General features: G+C 37.9%; 1 protein-coding gene across 4 annotated transcripts in view; it reads left to right on the top strand.

Moving 5' to 3' along the window:
- TTLL5 (tubulin tyrosine ligase-like family member 5) overlaps window positions 1-20,130 on the top strand; it is a 248,736-nt gene that overhangs the window by 57,202 nt on the left and 171,404 nt on the right. For all 4 annotated transcript variants that reach the window (XM_012724493.1, XM_012724492.1, XM_012724491.1 and 1 more), the window contains exons 14-17: window positions 143-204; window positions 1,383-1,477; window positions 10,787-10,900; window positions 11,299-11,390. In XM_012724493.1, the coding sequence (XP_012579947.1) occupies window positions 143-204; window positions 1,383-1,477; window positions 10,787-10,900; window positions 11,299-11,390 (363 nt within the window). The remainder of the gene's footprint in view (window positions 1-142; window positions 205-1,382; window positions 1,478-10,786; window positions 10,901-11,298; window positions 11,391-20,130) is intronic.

The following is a 20,130-nucleotide window of genomic DNA, read 5'->3' as shown; positions in this document are numbered from 1 at the left end:
ATGGATTTGATGTGCTTGATGTGCTTGATGTGCTTTTCCTCATTGACACTTGGAAGCTTTGCTATATTGGGGCCAGCAAGGGGCAGCTATTCTGTTCATTTACAGACTCATCAATGGCTCTTTTCTTTCTCTATTCTGTTAGTGATGCACCTCTGGACCTTAAGATTAAAGCCAGTATGATTTCAGATATGTTCACTGTTGTAGGTAAGTAGCAGCTTTTCTGGAAACTCACATAAAAGTTAACCAGAGCATCCATTTTGTCAGGCTCTATAGGTGTTGCCAACTGGCAGTTCCTTAGTCATGCTGAATGTTTTGTACTCAAAAATTATATTTTTAGGGAAGTGTTTATGTGTTTCTGCTCCCCCTGGCTCCATCCTGTCCTGAGGCTGAACCACAACTAGGACTGAGACCTAATTCCCAGGGCACAGGAATCATGAGTGGAGGAAGAGAATTAAACAGAGATCTGGAGAAAGTATATTTTGTCCCAGCTGGGATAGCCCTGAAGGAGCTTCTTTAGATAGACGACCAGCTATATTTCCACTAGACGGTCGTGGCTAGTGCCACACGATCCTTTCTGCAGTAGTTAGAACTGAAGCAGGCCAGTGGAGAAATCTCTTTTAGAATCAATAAACGAAAACTTTGAAGTGGACATGGGCAGTCAGGTGGGTATATTGTGGTTTATTGGGTTTTTTTGTTGTTGTTCTAAGAACCCTGGAAAGACATAATAACATATAACTGAGATGAACTTGTCCTTGATGTGCCAGCAAATGTTGTAAAACTAAGCCATTCTGTTCATCTTGGATGGAAATCCATTTTTTTTTTTTTAAAGTAAGTGAAATTAGCCCAAGCTTAACTCCTTAAACCGCAGATAATCTACAAAGCTGATGTCTTTACAGAAGTTATCTATGGACACCTTCAGTGGATCTAGAAGTAGATCTTGTAGGAGTACCAGACCCCTCACTGGCTTCTGGATCCTTCCTATAAAAACAGCATTATCTTCCAGTCACTCTCCAGGAAGCCAGGAAGCCACATTAAAATGTTTTTTTTTTTTTTAACAATATGCTTTTAAATGGCTGTTTGCACCTTTACTCTGAACTTCATTAAAAAAAAATATCTACATCTTTTTTTTTCATCAGAATCACATTTCAGCTTCCCAGCAAGGAACATGATTGAACTGCGTATTTTCCTTTCTTCTCTCCAGTTATGGTGTTTGAATTTCAAGTGGTATGTGTATGGGGAGATTCATACATAATCCTCTTGAGGACAGATCTCTGTAATACCTGACAGTGAAACTGACTTTGTACATCTAAAGAAAAGGTTCAACTAAGCCCACTAATTTCTTAGAAAATGGCAGGTTTTAATGTTTCCCATTCCCCATTCAGGATTTGTGTGCCAGGATCCTTCCCAGAGGGCATCCACCCGACCCATTTACCCCACCTTTGAGTCTTCCCGGCGAAACCCTTTCCAGAAACCTCAGGTAAGCAAATTGAGAGCAGGGAGCCGAGTGGAGGCTTACTGGAAAGTGGTGGTGGATGTAAATGAGTGAGCCGTGTCTATGAGAGCAGGAGAATGCGGGCATAGTCTAGACGCAGTTCTAGGCAGCTAAAGCTTATAGATTATTCTTTAAATGCTTTCAAACAAACTTTCTGCTTTTTTCCCCCCCCTTTCTTTTGGCTTCCTTTTTTTTCTCATTAGCTTCCTTTTTTCCTTTCTCTGTCTTAAAAAACAAATTACCTCCTTTTTCTCAAATTGATTTACCTGTAATCAAGGCACAGAGAGGAAAGCTACAAATGTCTAGTTATCGCTTTGCTACCTTTTTTACAAATCTCATGAAGAAGGTGCTCACTTGAAATAATGTCTTCTCCAGAAGTGATTCTTCTTCAGAAGGATCCTGCATGACCAGGGGGTATTAAGTGAGATAAGTGCCTAACGAGACTTGGACTTGCCTGAAACATCATTCGATCGAGTAGTGCCCAGTCTAAGTGTCTCTGCGTCTTTATTGCAGCCCAGCCAGTCAGTTAATGGTTTATGCATTCACCTGGTCATCTAAACAGTCCTTACTCTAGGCCTGGCTAGCTTCCACTGCTTCCTTCTTATCTAAAAGGGCCACCTTTGTCCTCTTTTCTCACTTGGATTGATTATCTTCCCTGCTTAGAAGTTTGGAGATTGTTTCCCATTATATGCCATGCTTCCATGACTTTTACTTTTCATGTCAACATTTACTTATTCTCCACTGCCTTGCTTTACATTCCCTGACTCGTTGCTTTTAACTTGTCCAACATTCCTCTGCTAGATTGTCAGCTCTTTGCAGGCAGGAATAGCTGGGGTGTAGTCCTTGCCCTTCTCTTTATCCCTCCTACACCTTCACTTTAGCCATCCACTCTTCCCTTTCCTCTTCTCTTCCCATTCTCCCTCTGCCTCTTCCTTTTGCTTGCTAGTTTCATTAGAACAGGGCTTGCAAACTCAAATGCGGCAGGCAGACATTGTAAATGAGTAATAGGACCAGGTATAGCCCAGCTGAGTAATGTAACTGATAAACTAGAGTGCATAGCTCATAAAAGGGGTAGCAAATGTGTTCTAGCTGATCATTGCCAAGCATGAGTGTGGTCCAAGTGTTGTCAGATCTTCTTACTGTCAAGATAAATCAGATCTTATTTTAAAATACTGGCAACTAATTTAATTTAAAAAAAAAACAAAACAAAACAAAACCAAAGTTTGCAAACCAACCAGCATGTCTTTGAGCTGGATTCAAAGTAAGGACTGCCTATCTGTGACCTCTTGCTCAAGAATTACTCCCTGTTAATATTAGTAGTGTGATGTGGAACAGGCTATATAGTTTAAGGGGTATTATCTTGGATTAGAAGTAAAACCAGGCACAGAGTTGTACCTGATCAAGTACATCATCACAGATCAAAGGGTTTTCTTTAATTTTTAATAAGAAAGAGTAGAGGATTAACCTACATGTACTAAGAAAACTGAATTTGGCGAATCACATTCCTTTGTAAATTGTTTCTTGCAGTATCTGTGGCAAAAGCCACAGGATTATGTATAAAGAGCTGTGAATGTTTTCGTGCAGCTTTAACACAGTTTCTGCCAAGTTTCACTCTGGGGGTAGCTGCATGCCAGTCTTGGATGAATTGATCCCTTTGCCTGCCTGCTGGCTTTCATGGCCTGGGGACTCTACAAATGGTAGAGAATCTCCTCCCCATTCGTTTTGCTAAGTGCTCAGTCATGGCATGACTTTATCACCTGTGGCCTGCAGGACACTCTTCATAGGCTACAGAAACTAGGTTAGTTGTATGTATGCCTCGTGAAATGAGCTTGTCAGGTGCCGTAGTTCAGTTCACTTGAGTATCTTTGGTCCCTGGTAGGATTGTGTCTCAGTGGTGAGACGAAACGAGTAGATACACGGGGGAGAAAAAGCAGTGTGTGAAGTAACTAATTCTCAACTCTTCCAAGTACAAAGTATAGTGCACTTGCTTTCAGTCTCTGCTCAGAGATCATTTTTTCCTCTCTTTTAACATGGATGTAGGCGGTGGAAAAATATAGACATGTTAGGAGGAGATAAGGCTTTATTCCCTTCTCCTGTGTCTTACAGCATCAGATGCCAAACAGGTAAGTAATCCACAGGATCATGTGAAGACTAAACATTTTTATATCCATTTGCCAAATGGAAAACTTTTCAGCTTTAGTGTACCTGGTACATATTTCTTGTACCTGCTTTTGGAATAGTTTTATAACATAATATAGAAGAAGTGAAAATGAATGCACAGAGGTCTTTTGAGATGTAGACTGTAAGAGTAGAAGTTTCGGGAACTTTTGAGTATGTGATGATTATGTTGTGATGGAGTCGGTTGAATTTAAATAGTGAACAGGGTTTAAGAGGCTTACCTGTTACTTTGACCAAAATATCCAGAAAGGAAATATTATGTTCACAAACAGACTTTCTTTTGTTCAGATGTCATGAAACATTATTGTCAGTAGGTTTATATTAGAAATGTTTTCACATTAGTATTGGGCTGTGTTTGAGTTTCTTATGGAGAGTGGTTTCTGGTTTTGTGAACCTTGGAAGCTTTGCCACTGCTTATGTCTCAGACACTAGCTTTAAGACAAAGACAGAATACTTTGTCTTCATCTCTTTAACGACCAGCATTTGCCCTCTTCCTCTTCTTGTTAGCAGTATTTGACCCTAAGCAAACATGTCTTTGAAGCACTAGGGTAATGGTGTAAGTACTGCTGCTGTTTGCTGTTTTGCCTTGAAAGATGTCACTGTTCTAACATGGGAGAATCTCATTTGCCACTACTGGTTTTTTAGCAGAAAGTGACAGTGTATTTGTTTTGACATTTGTATTCCCTGATGGAGTTTCTGCTAAGCTCAAGAGCTAGCCTTGTGAGTTTAATCTTAGCTACTGTTTTTGATGAAGTGATTTACATGGTTTATATGAATCCAAGAAATGGGGAAAAAAAAAAAAAACAAAGCAAAAAACAGCCCCAAACAACTTACTGGTTGTCTTGTCTAGTATTTGTTTAATGTGGTTTTGAAATAAGAGCTCTGGTATTTAGTTAGTAGAATTCAGAGTTCTTTGATACTTAATGTTTTATATTTAGCAAGGACCTAGGTGTGCTAGCTGTTGTCCATGGCAAATAAACAAACAAAAAACAACCAAGGCCATTGAGATCAAAGAACTTACATTCTAAACATCTCTTGAGTTTAAGGAGTACAGAAAGTACTATTTCATAGCCTTGTGAATTTGACCCCAAAGAAGTGTCTTTGATATGTAATTCTAATCTTGATTTCCCTTTGCCCATCTTAATTCCTTTACATCTAACTCCTTTGCTTGAATTGCCATGGGCGCCACTAGCTGGCAAACAAACAAAGCTGCTTGCTTGTAGTTACCTATGTGAACACTCCTTTGTGACACAAAAAACTCTTTTGTGTAGAGAGTTTAGCCAGCTTTATGTATACATGTTGACTTCTCTGACTGCTGCTCTTTGCAGTGTTCTATTTAGTCACTGTCTTTCAGTTAATGAAGTAGTCTCAACTCCACAGTAGCTTCCTCATAGCTAAGTTGAGAAAATGAAAGAAATGTTCTGCTCTGGCCATTTAGATAGACTGTATTGGGTTTTCTTCTGTTGTGTGTGATTGTGAAGACATGGTACTTTGCCTATTGTCTAGTTATTTCTTTTTAATCTACATTTCTCCCTTCCCTTGGATGCTGTGGTTCAGCTTTCCCACTCACCAGGAATTACTTTTCAGTAGTCTAAAGCAGGCAGCATGGCCTGGTTCTGTAGGGAGAACATGGGCTTTAGAGTCAGATGCTCTTACTTAAATCTGAGCTCTGCAGATAGGTCGCTATGAGATCTTGGACAAGTTCCTTTAGCTCTCTTAGGCTCATGTTCCACATGTGTCAAATGAAAATGATAATACATACATGGAGTTACGGTGAGAAGGTGATAAAACATAGGTGAAATATCTAGGATAGTTCTGAACACACTGGTTACCCTCAGGAGATTTACTCCCCTTCACAGGTTTGAGCCCTATTTTGATTTTTCTTTTTCCACTGTCAGTCTGTGGTAATATCTTATGTGAATATCAGTATGTGAATGAATATCAGTACGTGATATTCATTTATCTGTAGTCATGTTTTTTCACATTTGCTGTCATTCATAGATACTTATAGATAATAGTAGATGTATTTATTACCTATGCATTTGTCCATCCTTCCAGGCATGCCTACAAATTCAAATAATGCTTAATCAATACCCCTTCCAGAAATCATTTTCTAATCTGATTTATTGCTATTTATCTTATGTTAAAGCTATGTATTTTATTCATTATATCATGACACAGAGTCATGATTGAAAATATAATTTAAAACAGAAATTTTATGGAATTTTTACAAATGTTTCTCTAAAATCTAGCACATTAAAGATTTGCCCTGTGTACCCTTTTTTTTTTTTAAATTTTGTCCGAAAAATAAAAATTTACAGCATGTTTTAAAATAAAGCAGTCTCAGTGCTACTGTCCTTCCTGAGCCCATTAAACTCTAAATGTTTATGGCTTTTGTTCTTTTAATATTTGTTCCATTATTCCACTAGGGATTCGGGTTAGACTTACCAGGCGGTAATCACCGGGAGCACCCTCCTTACATTTTTGAAGATGGGTACCTCATTTGTATTTTTCTATTCCTCTGGTACCTCCTCAGTTCTTCATGAGTTTTCAAACATAATTGTAAGTGGTTTGGTAAGTCTTTCTGCTTTTTAAAGCCAGTTACCTTAATGACAAGATGCATGTCACTCAGACCTGCTGATTTATATTTAATCCAAATTTCCAGATGTTACAAATCCCCTGCCCCTCCCCCACCACTTTTTTTTTTTTTTTTTAAGTATAATACAAGACTAGGTACTTGCTTTCTTTTACCTCTCTAATTTCAAAGTCTACTTCTGGTTGTCATTACTTTTAAAACTTTTATAGTCACCATTTTTTTTAATGTGTTTTCACTCAAATTTACTGATATGTGGTCCCTTTTGTTCATATTCTTTCCTTGGACGGCATTAATTCATTTTGCCTTTTAAGCCCGATTTTTAACCCTTATTTTCTAGATGGCCTAATGAATCACATAGAAATTGAGCTATTTCTTTCACGTTAATTTGTTTTCAACATAGAATGCCACGCTTTGTAAAACTGTATTAGAGTATTATTCTTTGCTCCTCAATTATAATATTTTTTAGGATACCTCACCATTTTTCATATTTACACTTTGCTCATTTATTTTTTCTTTATTACTTTCATTTGTAGCTTTCTTTAAGAATCATTTTTCTGATTGAACATTTTCAGCCAGTTTTTCCTAATAATAAAAAGGTCAGGTATATACAGGTTTCTTTTCTGGGTATATTTCTGATTTATAAATTATACTAATGATAACATCTTTGATGCATCCTGCATGGCAGAATTCTTACCTGGACAGTAATTTGGCAGCTAAAGTCTATCTGAGCACCTAGTAGTTTAAATCATGTGTGAGCTCTCCAGAGGCAGTGGTTCTCTATGTTCTAGGGAGCTTTATTTAGTGTTTTCAGTCAACCCATTGAAATAATTCAGATTTATTCTACTTAACCACTCAGAAAGTAGTATATACACCCAAAGCCAAAACTACAAAGTATCTTGCATTTGGACTGTTCTGCCCTTGTTTCTGACAGCCCTGATGGCCTTTCAGAGTACACAGATCCTTTTTTCTTTTGCTTTTAACGTCCAGCTATGTCTCCATAAGTGTTCCTATTTTTTTCTTTTTTTCCATATTATCTATCAGGTGTCTATCAGGTTACATTTCTTAATCATTCATCTAATTAGTAGATGGCGATATGATTCCACCACTGGTCTGAAGTAAAATACTGAAAATTTTATGTTGATTACAAAAGTAAACGTCTTTAATCTCAAATTCATTGAAAAGCAGAGACTGGAAAAATATGTTTGACTTTTTAAGTCTTCTATTTACCAGTAGCTTCCCCAAAGACGTGACAGACCTGGGTGAGTTCTCACAGAAGTCATTTGCTAGACCTAGATTTCCGTAACTACAATTTTTTCACATTTTTCTCATTCACAGCATTGTTATAGTTTACACTGAAATGACTAAAGTGACAACTTTAAAGGAGTGTTCTAGTCACATCCTCCTTCCCACACCCCTGGAGGTGTCAGTGACTTTGTCTTTGTAGCCTGGTGATATTTGTGACACTGAAAGATTAAAGACATCAGCTTCTGGGAGCTAACAGAGCATTTACTAGCAAATTACCATCACCTCTCAACCCCTTCCTTTTTCAAACTTTCCAAATACACCAGCCTAGAGCACCGGCCTGAATCCCTGCTTGTCTCACCCAAATAGCTTATGTCCTTGCACACACTCTCTGAATAATCACATGATTGTCAGAGAAAGTTAATGGTTTAGGTTGATAGAGTAAAACTGCAACATCATCGTCTCCATCTCTGGAAACCAGAGTACGTTCCATCATGAAGCAGTTCATTTCACCAAGATGAAAAGCAGGTCCTAGAGAGGCAAAAGACAAAGCTTCAATAGAAAAATAAACATTAAAAAACTTAAGAATGAAAACGACTAGAAGATGAACAAAAGTTAAACAGAAAGCAACAAAATTTGAAAAAAACAAAACTTAGAAGTGCTCATTAGATGTTAATCTTTGTTTATTGCCTTACTTAAATGAACACTGACTTCATCCTTGCTTTCACGTAAATCAGAAGACTTTACAGTATGCTAGAGAGTGTCACCACGCGGCTGTGAGGCCGCTGGGCCTCAGAGGAGTTACTGCCAGAGGCTTTCTCATTAGAGCTGCACAGTTGCATGTGAAGGAGATTAAGTATTTTTCACAAATAGCAAGTATCAGTAGTATGTGAAAACAAGAAAAGTTCTCAAAACATTCATTTAATATTTTGGCTTTCCCAAATTGTACACTCAAGAAGCATTCATACTTTTAAAGAATTTTTTTTTTTTTTAATGCTCTTGATTCCCTTCCTAATTCTTTAAACTTTCCCCTTGATTTTTCTTTCATCCCAACTCAGGCTTAATATAAAAAGATGTATTTATTTATGCATATAAGAACTGAGGCATAGGCCAGAGGTGCAGTGGGTGAGAGGATTCACCAGAGACAGTGGGGAGCAGGACAGGCACATACACTGCTGAGGGGAGCAGCAGGTGGGTCCGGAGAGGTCTGCCATGCTGTGTGGGTCACCTCCCTGGAGGGGATTGAACTCGTGCTGCAGTGGCTGCTGATAGCTTCATAATGCAGAACTTAAACCCACTGAGCCGCAAACTCAGACTTTTAATGTATTCTCAAAGATTGGAAGGGAATTTAAGTTTTTCCCAAAGTCCTCTACAAAGTTTAATTCTATTCATGGTTGATTTGTGTGCCGGCATATTCATTCATTCATTTATTTGTTCAACAAGTACTTACTAGTTTCCTGCTTCATGCCAGATACTATTCTTTATGAACGGACCACAGGAAAAGCTGAATGGAAGTCCTTGCTTTCATATGTTGCTTATACCTGCTAACTTTGTGATTTTTTTTTTTTTTACATATTATTTCATTTAGAGTTGCTTATCTGAAAATCTTGTTTTGTAAACTCCCATGCTAATGTTGAGAGTAGGGTGTCTTGACTGCCCTGGTGTTCAAAGATAGAACTATAGTGATTTGTGTCCAGGGGTGACACAAATTTTATTTATTTACTTTATTATTTAATTAATTTATTTATTGATGCATACAGAACTGGGATATAGGCCAGAGGTACAGGGGCGGTGAGAGGGTTCATCAAGGACAGAGTGGGAAGCAGAACAGGCTGATTGACAAAGTACACTGCTGAGGGGAGCAGTGGGCGAGTCAGGAGAGATCTGCTGCGCCATGTGGGTTACTGCCCCCCAACTCATGCTGAAATGGCTGCGACTAGCTTCATAGTGCTGTGCTTTAACCCATTGCACCACCAGAGTGGGTCCTCTTGGACTGTTTTAACAAAAACACAGACATGGTGGCTTAAACCACAGAAATTTATTTCTCACAGTTCTGGAGGCTTGTAAGTCCAAAGTCAAGGTGCTGGCAAGCTAGGTTTTGTCCTGGCCCTTATAGCCTTGCAGGTGGCCGCCATCTTTCTTGTGTTTTCTCTTCTTAAAGTGTGCTGTGAGAGTGCAGGGAGGAGAGAGTCTCTTTCAAGTGCTCTATCAGACCAGGGCCTTGCTCTCATGATCTGTCTAACCCTATCTTTCTCCCTTCTCCAGATACGCTCACATTGGGGTTTTGAAGTTAACATACAAAGATGAGGAGGACACGAACATTCCATAGCTGTTACTGCTGCTGAAAAGGTCAAAAGTTAGTTAGCAAAATGCCTTTCCATAATCTACACAAAGAGAAAATGAACAATCACCCCGACAAAGGGACTTCTTCTCTGGTTAGAGTTGCTTCTAGGAATCTAGGAAGACAGTTGTTCCCACACTTCTAGATTTATTTCTTATTCTTCTTCCCTGGCAGACTTACCAGTCATGCCGTGTGTGCTCATGCTTCTTGCCATCTGATTTCCTTGTTTCCTTTCTATTTCTCTGCTCCCATACATCAAAATCACTTAAAACTTTTGTCCTGTAATTCAGAAGCTAAAGTAGCCTGCCCCCCGTTGGGGGTCAGTGAGGCTTCTTCCGAGGGTCCTCGCTCCAGGGTTCCTGAGGCCAGCAGCCACCGCATCTCTTGCATTGTAGCCTTCTAGCGGGTTGATGTGGCTGTTCTGTGTCTCCAGTGGCACCGCTCAACATTTCCCCCTCAAGTTCTAAAACACCCCAGCCTTTCATCTGTCACATAATAGATGCTCCGTGGTTTTGTCTTATGTCTCAGTTCTCTTTACTCTCTTTCCACCATGCTTAGAGTAATTACTGAAATAAATATACACTTCGGTGAAGTTGCTTTCAGATGTTTTCTGTATCCTTGGCAATTTTAGATGTACTCTAAAACCAGGATGAGGAGGAGTAAGTGGTCACTTAGAAAGTCACATGTCGTCTTTCCTTTTCTTCCATTTGTTTCTCTCTTAGTTCATAGTATCTTCCTGCTTTTCCCTTTTTTTCCCCCCCTCTGAGTGTGCCTTTCCTAGTACTGACCCAATTCCCAGGATTTTAGGCTAAGAGATAAATTACAGAAAATGGGTTTGGATGTGACCTGATACATATTTGGAAAGACAATGATGTTGAGGACTGAATAGAGGGAAATGAAGAGGATGGAAATGGTTTTTGTTTTTTCTTCTCCTTAGCGTGCCCGGCCACTCTCTGCCAGTGATGCGGAAATGAAAAACCTCGTGGGTTCTGCCCGGGAGAAGGTGCCGGGGAAGTTAGGTGGTTCTGTGCTTGGTCTGTCAATGGAGGAGGTAAAGATGACCCCACTTCAGGCCTTTGTGGGTTAACACTGGGTTCAGTAACATCAGTGACTGATTCATGACAAAGTCGTATGTTGCTTTGCAAAGAGAGTCAAAGCGGGAATCACCGCTCAGAAGCAGCATCTTATTTTATTTATTCATTCATTTATTTATCGTTTCTGATCACTTTTATTATTTGTTTTGTTCCGTACTTCTTTTTTAAATGTTATATATATTTTTACATCGTTCTTTCCTTTTTGTACAATGCATGCTTTCTCCTCGCAGGTGTAGTCCAACATCTTAAGTGGAATTAATTCCTCCCTTCTGCTTCTTTCATAGTCACAGGTTGTCACTATCTTCCTCTGAATTTCAAATTAAGTATTCATTTTATTTTCTCTTCCTCCATGCAGATCAGAGTTTTACGGAGGGTAAAGGAAGAGAATGATCGGCGAGGTGGATTTATTCGCATATTCCCTACATCAGAGACATGGGAAATATATGGGTGAGGTGACTGCCCTTTTTTGTTTTTAAGCTGTACTTCTGGTCCTCAGAAACTGGATTAATTATGACATATTGTCATCATTGCTGCCCATGTGGGGCCTTTGTTTCTAATACTATGAATATCACCTAACTCTAGAACTAAACTGTAATTTAATCCATCTGTGTATTATTCCTCCCGCTTTTTAATACCCTGCCTTTCTAACTAGCTCCCTAACCTGGGGTTAGTCACCATCTTAAATGTGTGCTTTTCATTACCTTGATTTGAAAAAAGCATGTATATGTGAGCCTACCCAATATCTCTCTATATATACTCAATACATATATTTATTTTAATTGCCATTCAAATCTAATGCATCCATTTTAAGTGTACAGTTGTTAACATGTTTGAACAAATATAAACACCAGTTGGCCACAACCAAGATACATAACACTTCTGTCACCTTCAGAATTCCCCATTCAATTTCTTTAATTCCCTTCCATCTCAGACATCTGCTTTGTCACTGTAGTTTTCCTAGAATTTTATATAAATAGAATCATACAGCATGTGAATGCTCTTTGGGTCTGGATTCTTTTGTTTGGCGTAATATTTTTAAGATGTATGCATCTTGTATGCAACAGTAGTTCCTTCCTTGTTATTTTTATGGACTGCTTCAGTGTATGAATGTAACACAGTTTGTTTATCCACTCACCTATGTGGAACTTTTGAGCTGGCTTCAGTTTGGAGTTATTATAAGGAAAGCTGCTATGAACATCATATATGGATATATGACTTCATTTCTCTTGGATAAATGAACACACATTTCTTGGTGTATTCCTAGATAGGAGTATACAGGTCCTATGTTAAGAGTTAGTACCATTTTCGATTTTACCATGATGTATGTAGGTTCTAGTTGATTCTCATTCTTGGTTAAACTTGGTGTTGTGTGGCTTTACATTTTATGCACGTTAGTGGGTGTGTAGTGTATTTCTGTTGATTTAATTTGCTTTTCTATGATCAACAATGATAGTGAATATTCATGAGTGCAGTTGGCCATTTGTATTATCTTCATTTTTTTCATTTTATTTTTAATTTAAGATTTTAATCTTTTTGTTATAGTGTTATAAAGGACTCTTGATACAAGTCCTGTCTCAGATGTTTATCTTGTGAGTACTACATAACATTTTAAGGTTAATGCATTTTGAGTTTCCTGTCTGTAAAACCTTTGTCAGCCCCAACTTTGTAAAGCTTTTTCTCCTGTGTTTTCTTCTAGAGGGTTTGCAGCTTTAGCTTTTATATTAGCCTGTGATATATATTGAATTAAGTTGAGGTTCATTTCTTTTCATATGAATTTTTACTTGTTCATGCACCACTTATTTATATTCCCCCCATTGAATTACCTTGGCATTTGATGAAAAAGTAGTTGAAGTATATTTGTGGGTCTATTTCTGGATTTTATTCAGTTTTACTGCTCTATATGTCTGTTTTGATTACTGTAGCTTTATACTAAGTCTTTGAAATTAGATAGTATGAATCTTCCAAGTATATTTTTATAGAGATTTTTAGATAATTTTGTGTCCTTTGTCTTTCAAAATGAAATTACCATGGTGTAAGATGCAGATCAAAGTTCTTTTCCATGAGGGTATCTCTGGCTTTAGTATCATTTGTTTCAAAGACTACCATTTCTGCCTTTTCATTTCTGTGAAAATGTATATATATATATATATATATATATATATATTTTGACTATCCAATGTCATTGACCTTATTTTTTCTTTGTGCCACACTGGATTGAGTCCTATAACTTTATGACAAATCTTGTTCTAGCTTTGTTCTTTTTTCCTAGTTGTTCTGGCAGTTCTAGGTTATTTGCATTTCCATATGGATTTTAGAATTCGATGTCAGGTTCTGCAAAAGAGCCTCCTTGGGATTTTAATTAGAATTGCATTGAATCTCCAGTTCACTCTGAAGAGTAGCCACATGTTAGCAATGTTGACTCTTCTAATCCATGACCAGAGGTTTTTCCGTCAATTTATTAAGGTTTTCTTTAATCTTTCTCAGCAGTGTTCAGGCCTTTTTACATCTTTTATCAGGTTTACTCTTAATAATTTAATATGTTTTGATGCTATCGTGCATGATCATTTTGTTAATTTCAGTTCAGTTCATCATTATTATTTTTTTCTTCCTTTTTTAAAATATTTATTTATTTATACAGAACTAGGGTACAGGTCAGAGGTGCAGGGGCAGTGAGAGGCTTCACCAGACACAGAGTGGGGAACAGAACAGGCAGATCAACAAAGTACACTGCTGAAGGGAGCAGAGGGCAAGACAAGAGAGGTCTGCTGCACCATGTGGGTCACCTCCGGGTAGGGATCGGACTCGCACTGAGGCAGCTGGGCCAGCTTGCAGTGCTGTGTCCTAACCCATTGCACCACCTATTTTTTTTTCCTTCTTTCAAAGATTTGTTTATGTATGCACACAGAGCTGGGGTACAGGCCAGAGGTGCAAGGGCAGTGAGAGGATTCACCAGAGACAGAGTGGGGAGCAGAACTGGCTGACGGATAAGTACACTGTTGAGGGGAGCAGCGGGTGGGTCAAGCAGATGTCTGCCATGTCATGTGGGTCACCTACGGGGTGGGGATCAAACTCATGCTGAAGTGGCCTTAGCTTCTCAGTGCTGTGCTTCAACCCATTGTGCCACCAGGGAGGGGCCAGTTCATTATTTTTTATATGTTTGTGTCCTGTGCTGAACTCATAGTAATGGAAACTTTTTTTTTTTAAAGATTTATTTATTTGTGCATACAGAACTGGGGTACAGGCCAGAGGCTCAGGGGCGGTGAGAGGCTTCACCAGAGACAGAGTGGGGAACAAAACAGGCAGATCGACGAAGTACACTGTTGAGGGGAGTAGCGGGCGGGTCAGGAGAGGTCTGCCACACCATGTGGTCACCTCAGGGGCAGGTGGGAACTGAACTCATGCGGAAGTGGCTTCAGATTCTCAGTGCTGTGCTTTAACCCACTGCACCACCAGGGAGGGCCCGATGGAAACTTTTTTTTGGATGCTGTTGGATTTTCTATCACCATTGTCTGTGAATAAAGACATATTACTTCTTTCTTTCCAATTTGGATGCCTTTCATTTTCCCTTTTTTTGTTTCCATTCACTGACTAGACCTACTTCAGCACAATGTTGATTAAGACCTGTCAGAACAGGTAGCTGTTTTGTTCCCCATTTTAGGGTAAGCACTGAGTCTTTCACCATTAAGTTACGTGTAGATGTCTTACAGATGTCCTCTATCAGATTGAGTGTTCCCTTCTATTCCTCCTTTGCAGAGTAAGAGTTTTTTTTTAATCAGAAATGGATATTAAATTCTGTCAAATGCTTTTCTGCATCTCTTGAAAGCCACATGGTTTTTCCTTTTTGGTTAATTATACTGAAACCATTTACAAATCAGTTATATTGGTTTGAAGGTTTAACCAATATTGCTCTCCTGAAAAATAAGCCCCCCTTGATCATGATGATTATTCTTTCTATGTATTATTAACTTTAATTTGGAATGTTTGCATTCATGTTCATAGGAGAGATACGTAGTTTTCTTACAATGTTTTGGCTTTTAGTATGAGGCTAGTGCTAAAGAAGAGTTGAAAAATATACCCGCCTCTTCAATTTTCTGGAAGAGTTTGTGGAGAAAGAGTAGTATTTAGTCCTTGCATGTTTAGTAGAATTCACTAGTAAAGCAATCTGGCTGGGAGTTCACATTCACTTAGGCACCAGACTTTATAAGCTTAACTTTGTTTATAATATTTTGTGATTCCTTTTTTAATATCCATAGCAACTCTCATTTCTGATACTGGTAATTTGTTTCTTTTTATTTACTGTCTTGGTCAGTGTGGCTAGAGAGTCATCAGTTTTATTGACCTTCTGGGGACCTAGTTTTTGGTTTCATTGTCTCCTATTTCTAGTTCATTAGTGTCCACTTTAATATTTCTCATATCCTTTATTATACTTCCTCTGGGTTTCCTTTGCTCTTTTTTGTTTGCTTGTTTCTAGAATATTTATTATATCCTTCCTTTCTCTTTGAGCTTTATTTTCTTCTTTTCTAGGTGGAAGCTGGGGTCACTTCCACCATTTGAGACCTTTCTTCTTTTCTGTATCAGCGGTTATTGTTGTACATTTTTTATAAAGTACTGCTTTTGCAGCATTTTTCAAATTGATTGTATTTTTTGTTTTTGTTTTATTGTTTTCATTCTATTTAGAATACTTTCTTCTATTTCCCTGCTAATTTTATCTTTGGCCTATGGGTTCCTTAGACGTGTGATACTTAGTTTTCAGTTATTTGGGATTTCTTCCAACAGTCTTTCTGTTAATAATTTACAGTTTACTTCTATTGTCCTCAGAGAAAACATTTTGTATAACTTGAGTCCTTTAAAATTTACTGAGACATGTTTTATGGCCCAGAATGTGGTCTATCCTGGCAAATGTAACAAGTGCATTGAAAAGATTATCTATATCGGCTGTTGCTGAGCAGAGGGCTCTGTAAATGTCTGCTAGGTCAAGGGGATTGAGCATTTAGTTTAGATCTTTTCTATCTTTACTAATTCGGTCAATTGTTGGGAGTCTGGTACCATCATAATTAGAAAATTGGAAATTTCATCTTTGGTTGTATCTGTTTTGTATTTCATAGATCTTAGAATTCTGTTATTAGGTTACATATGCTTTATATTTGTTGTATCTTTTTGATTGTTATGAAATGTCCCTATTTATCTCTGATAATGTCCCTGAAATCTACTTATCTGTTATGATATACTCACGCTAGCTTTCTCATGGTAAGTGTTTGCATGGTATATTTATGCCATCATTTTCTCTCTGTAGCTTTATGTTTTAAGTGGATTTCTATAACAGAGAAGCCTGCCATTTGTAGCAACATGATGAACCCAGAGGAATAATGCTAAGTGAAATAAGCCAGACAGTGAAAGACAGATATTTAGCACATTCGCACTCATATATGAAATCTAAAAGTAAAAATGGCCAAATTCATAGACCCAGTAGAATGGTGGTTACCTGACCCCAAGGGAAATAAGAGATACTGGACAGAGGTTTCGAGCTTTACATTGTCATTTACATTTAACATTGCCAGTGTTAGGATCTGGTGACATGATTAGGTCTAAACATATCATTTCATTTATTTGTTTCCTCTTTGTTTAATGTGTTCTTTGAATTTATTTCTCCAGCCTCTTCATTTTGCTTTTTTTAAAAGTGACATTCTGCACCTTTCACTTTTCACAGCCTCACTTAATTTTATACTATGTTTAACTGACAAACTTCATGGCCAGTTTACTTGTGTTTTCCCTTCCCGCCCTCTGTGCTAGTATTGTCATGCATCTTACTTCTAGGTAGATCCCACAATATGAGGTGACTTTTGCTTTGAGCAGTCAATTATAATGTAAAGAAATCTAGATAGGAGAACACATCACTCCTATGTGCACAGTGCTGTTGTTTCCAGTGTCTTTTGTTCTTCTGTGTTGATGCTTTTTTTTATCTGATATCGCTTACCTCCACTTGAGGAACTGCCTTAGTGTTCGCCATACCATCATGAATTCTCTCAGCTTCCATTTGTCTGTAAAAGTCTTTCTTTTAGTCTCATTATCAAAAGGGTTTCTTTTCCCTACTTGGTGCATTTCTGGGCTGACACCTTTTTTCCACAGCACTTCAAAAGTGTTGTCCATTATCTTTTTGTTCCTGATGCGACTATACAGTAGTTATCTTCATTTTTCTGCATATATTTTTCTTTTACTCCCCAACCTGCTTCATTTCCTAATGACTAATTTTGGACAGTTCATTATGTTTAATGACCTCGTTTCATTTGCTTCATGTTTCTTCTGTTTGGACTTGGCAAGCTTCTTGGTCTGTATTTGGGCTTATAGTTTTCATCAAACTTGGAAAACTTTTGGCTGCTACTAGTTCTTTGAATATATTTTCTGTTCCCCTTCTAGTCTCTTTCCTTTTGGGACTCTAGTTACATGTTAAATTGATGGGTACTATATATCAAGACTGGTTCTGTAATTTTTCAGATTTTTGGATGGTTTTCTATTTCTTATTGTTTCTAAATTCATTTATCTTTTTGTCTATAATGTCAAGTCTTCTAATTCCATTCAGTGAAATGTTCATGTCAGGGTTTTTTCATTTTTGAATTTGCATCTGTTTCTTTTGACCTCTTTTTCATTATTTTCTTGATTTCCTTTTTCCTTTGCATATATGTTTTATAATAGCTGCTTTATAAAATCATTGCTTATTCTACTATTACTACTATTTCTATTGCCTACTTTTCCTTTTGTTTATGAGACACATTTTCACTCTGTGTCTACATCTGTTTTTTTTTTTTAATTGGATACTGGATATTGTAAATGTTATATTGCTGAGTGAATGTTATTGCCTTCTTTAAACCCTATTGAGGACCCCCCCTTTTTTTTTTCTTTCAGACACTTAAGTTACCTGTAAATCAGCTTAATCATTTTCAGGTTCATTTTATTTATTTTTATTTATTCATTTTTTTATTTGTGCATGCAGAACTGAGGTATAGGCCAGAGATGTAGAGGGAGAGAGGATTCACCAGAGCAGAACAGGCAGCTTGATGAAGCACACTGCTGAGGGGAGCAGCAGGTAGGAAAGGAGAGGTCTGCCACACCATGTGGATCATCCGCCTCTGGGGCAGGCGGCGATCGAACTCATGCTGAAGTAGCTTTAGCTTCTAGTGCTGTGCTTTAACCTGCTGCACCACCAGGGAGGACCCTATTTATTTATTTTTAAAGATTTTATTTGTGCATACAGAACTGGGGTATAGGCCAGAAGTTCAGGAGCTGTGACAGGATTCACCAGAGACAGAGTGGGGAGCAGAAAGGGAAGATCTACCAAAATACACTGCTGAAGGGAGCAGTGGCTGAGACAGGAGAGGTCTGCTGCACCATGTGGGTCACCTCGCTGGCTAGGGAGCAAACTTATGTTTGAAGTGGCAGCAGCAAGCTTTGTAATACTGTGCTTTAACCTGTTGCACCACCAAAGAGGGCCCTCATTTTAAAGCATTTTTATCTTTGTTTAAAATAGCATTCTGTTTAGGTTTGGATAGTTTTACCACTGAAGATTCTTCTGGGTTGTCTGTTGCATGAGCCTCATGCTCAGCAAACTCTCTATTCTGACTAGTGGGAGCATAATCAGTTTGCGGCTCTTCATGAACCCTGCCAAGTATTCAACTTGTTCTCTGAATTGCTCTTCACCCTGTCATTTGCTCTTTGCCTAGCCTTGGGGACTTGCATGCTGTGTTGAGCAGTTTGCTTTCATGCACAGATTCAAAGGGCTCCTTTGTGCTAAGTTTTGGATGCTTTCTCTTTGTGGCTTCCTCCTTTCTACTACATTGCTCTAAGTATTCTAGCTGCTTCCTAGAACTTTGATCTCTATCATCTTAACTCAGACACACTCGGGCTCCACTTGAATTTCCTGTCTCTGCTTGGTTGGGAAATTGCCGGTAGACAAAAAGAGTCCTAATTTTATTTCCTGCTTTCTGGGATCAGTGCTGCACTACCAGTTGTTTGGTGCCTGAAAACAGTTGTTTCATATATTTTATTTACTTTTCTAGCTGTTAGGGGTAGAAGGACAAGTCCTATAGCAATTACTTGCTTTTTTTCTTTATTCAATAGTATGCAACTAAGATTCACTTTGTTACATATGGGTATAATTTTTCATGGCTGTATTATACTCCCCTGTGTGTATATACTGTTGCTAAATTTTTCCTTTGCCTGTTGATGATATTTGACCTCTTTCTGGCCTTCTGGTATTAAAGGCAGATGTGGTACAAATATACTTGTATGTGTTTCCTGATAAATATGAGAGTGTAATTGCCCTAATATGTGTGAGTGTTCAACTTTAAATGACAATGTTAAAAAAAAAAGATCATGCCGAATTGTCTTCCACAGTAACTAAGAGAATTCACACTCCTGTCAGCAATGCACAAGAGATTCCATTGCTCTGTTTCTTCTCTAGTATATGGTATTGTCAGACTTCATTTTTGTCAGTTAAGTGTAATATGATGTCTTGTGTTCATTTTAATATGCGTTTTTCTGCTTCCTAGTAAGTTTGACAATTTTTGTACTTGCTTATAGGTAATGTGTTTTTCTGACTGGGTTTTGACCTAGTTGGGTATTCATTATTCTAAGTATAGCGCTAGAATGTGGAGGAATAAAAGAAAGAACTTGTCTTTTGTTTGTTTTGAAAACCTACTTGTTCATAAAGTTTTAAAATCTCTATCTATGTAATTATATCTTATAATGAACCTACAGCTTGGGTTTTCTTTTAAATTAGGTACAAGTATATCTTTTGATACTGCAAATTTACATTTCATAGTAAACATACCTTTTAATTAATGAAGGTAATACCTTCCACTTTTGATATTTCACCGGGTAGAACTTAATGTGAGTGCACTTTTCTAAAGCATCAATTACAGGTAATGTTGGAGTCTCTCAAGGAGTCCACTAATAATACCTTTCTTTAATGCTTTCATTCTGAACCACTTGAAAAATAAGACAAAAGCTAAGATAGAGGGAGGCCAAAATATTAATTTTCTTAGGATAGACTTTATGTTAGGAGACTCGATCGTATTTACCTGTAAGCAAATGCACATGTTGTTGAACTTCAGAATTGGATAGAGTTGTAAGCAGAGTTGGGGTGGGCCACTGTGGACAGCATCTGACTCTATAGGAGCAGCAGGGAAATAAG

This window comes from Condylura cristata, unplaced genomic scaffold (genome assembly GCF_000260355.1).
Source record: "Condylura cristata isolate star-nosed mole 26May11 unplaced genomic scaffold, ConCri1.0 scaffold00013, whole genome shotgun sequence".
NCBI lineage: Eukaryota > Metazoa > Chordata > Mammalia > Eulipotyphla > Talpidae > Condylura > Condylura cristata.
This window is presented reverse-complemented; position numbering and strand designations above follow the sequence as displayed.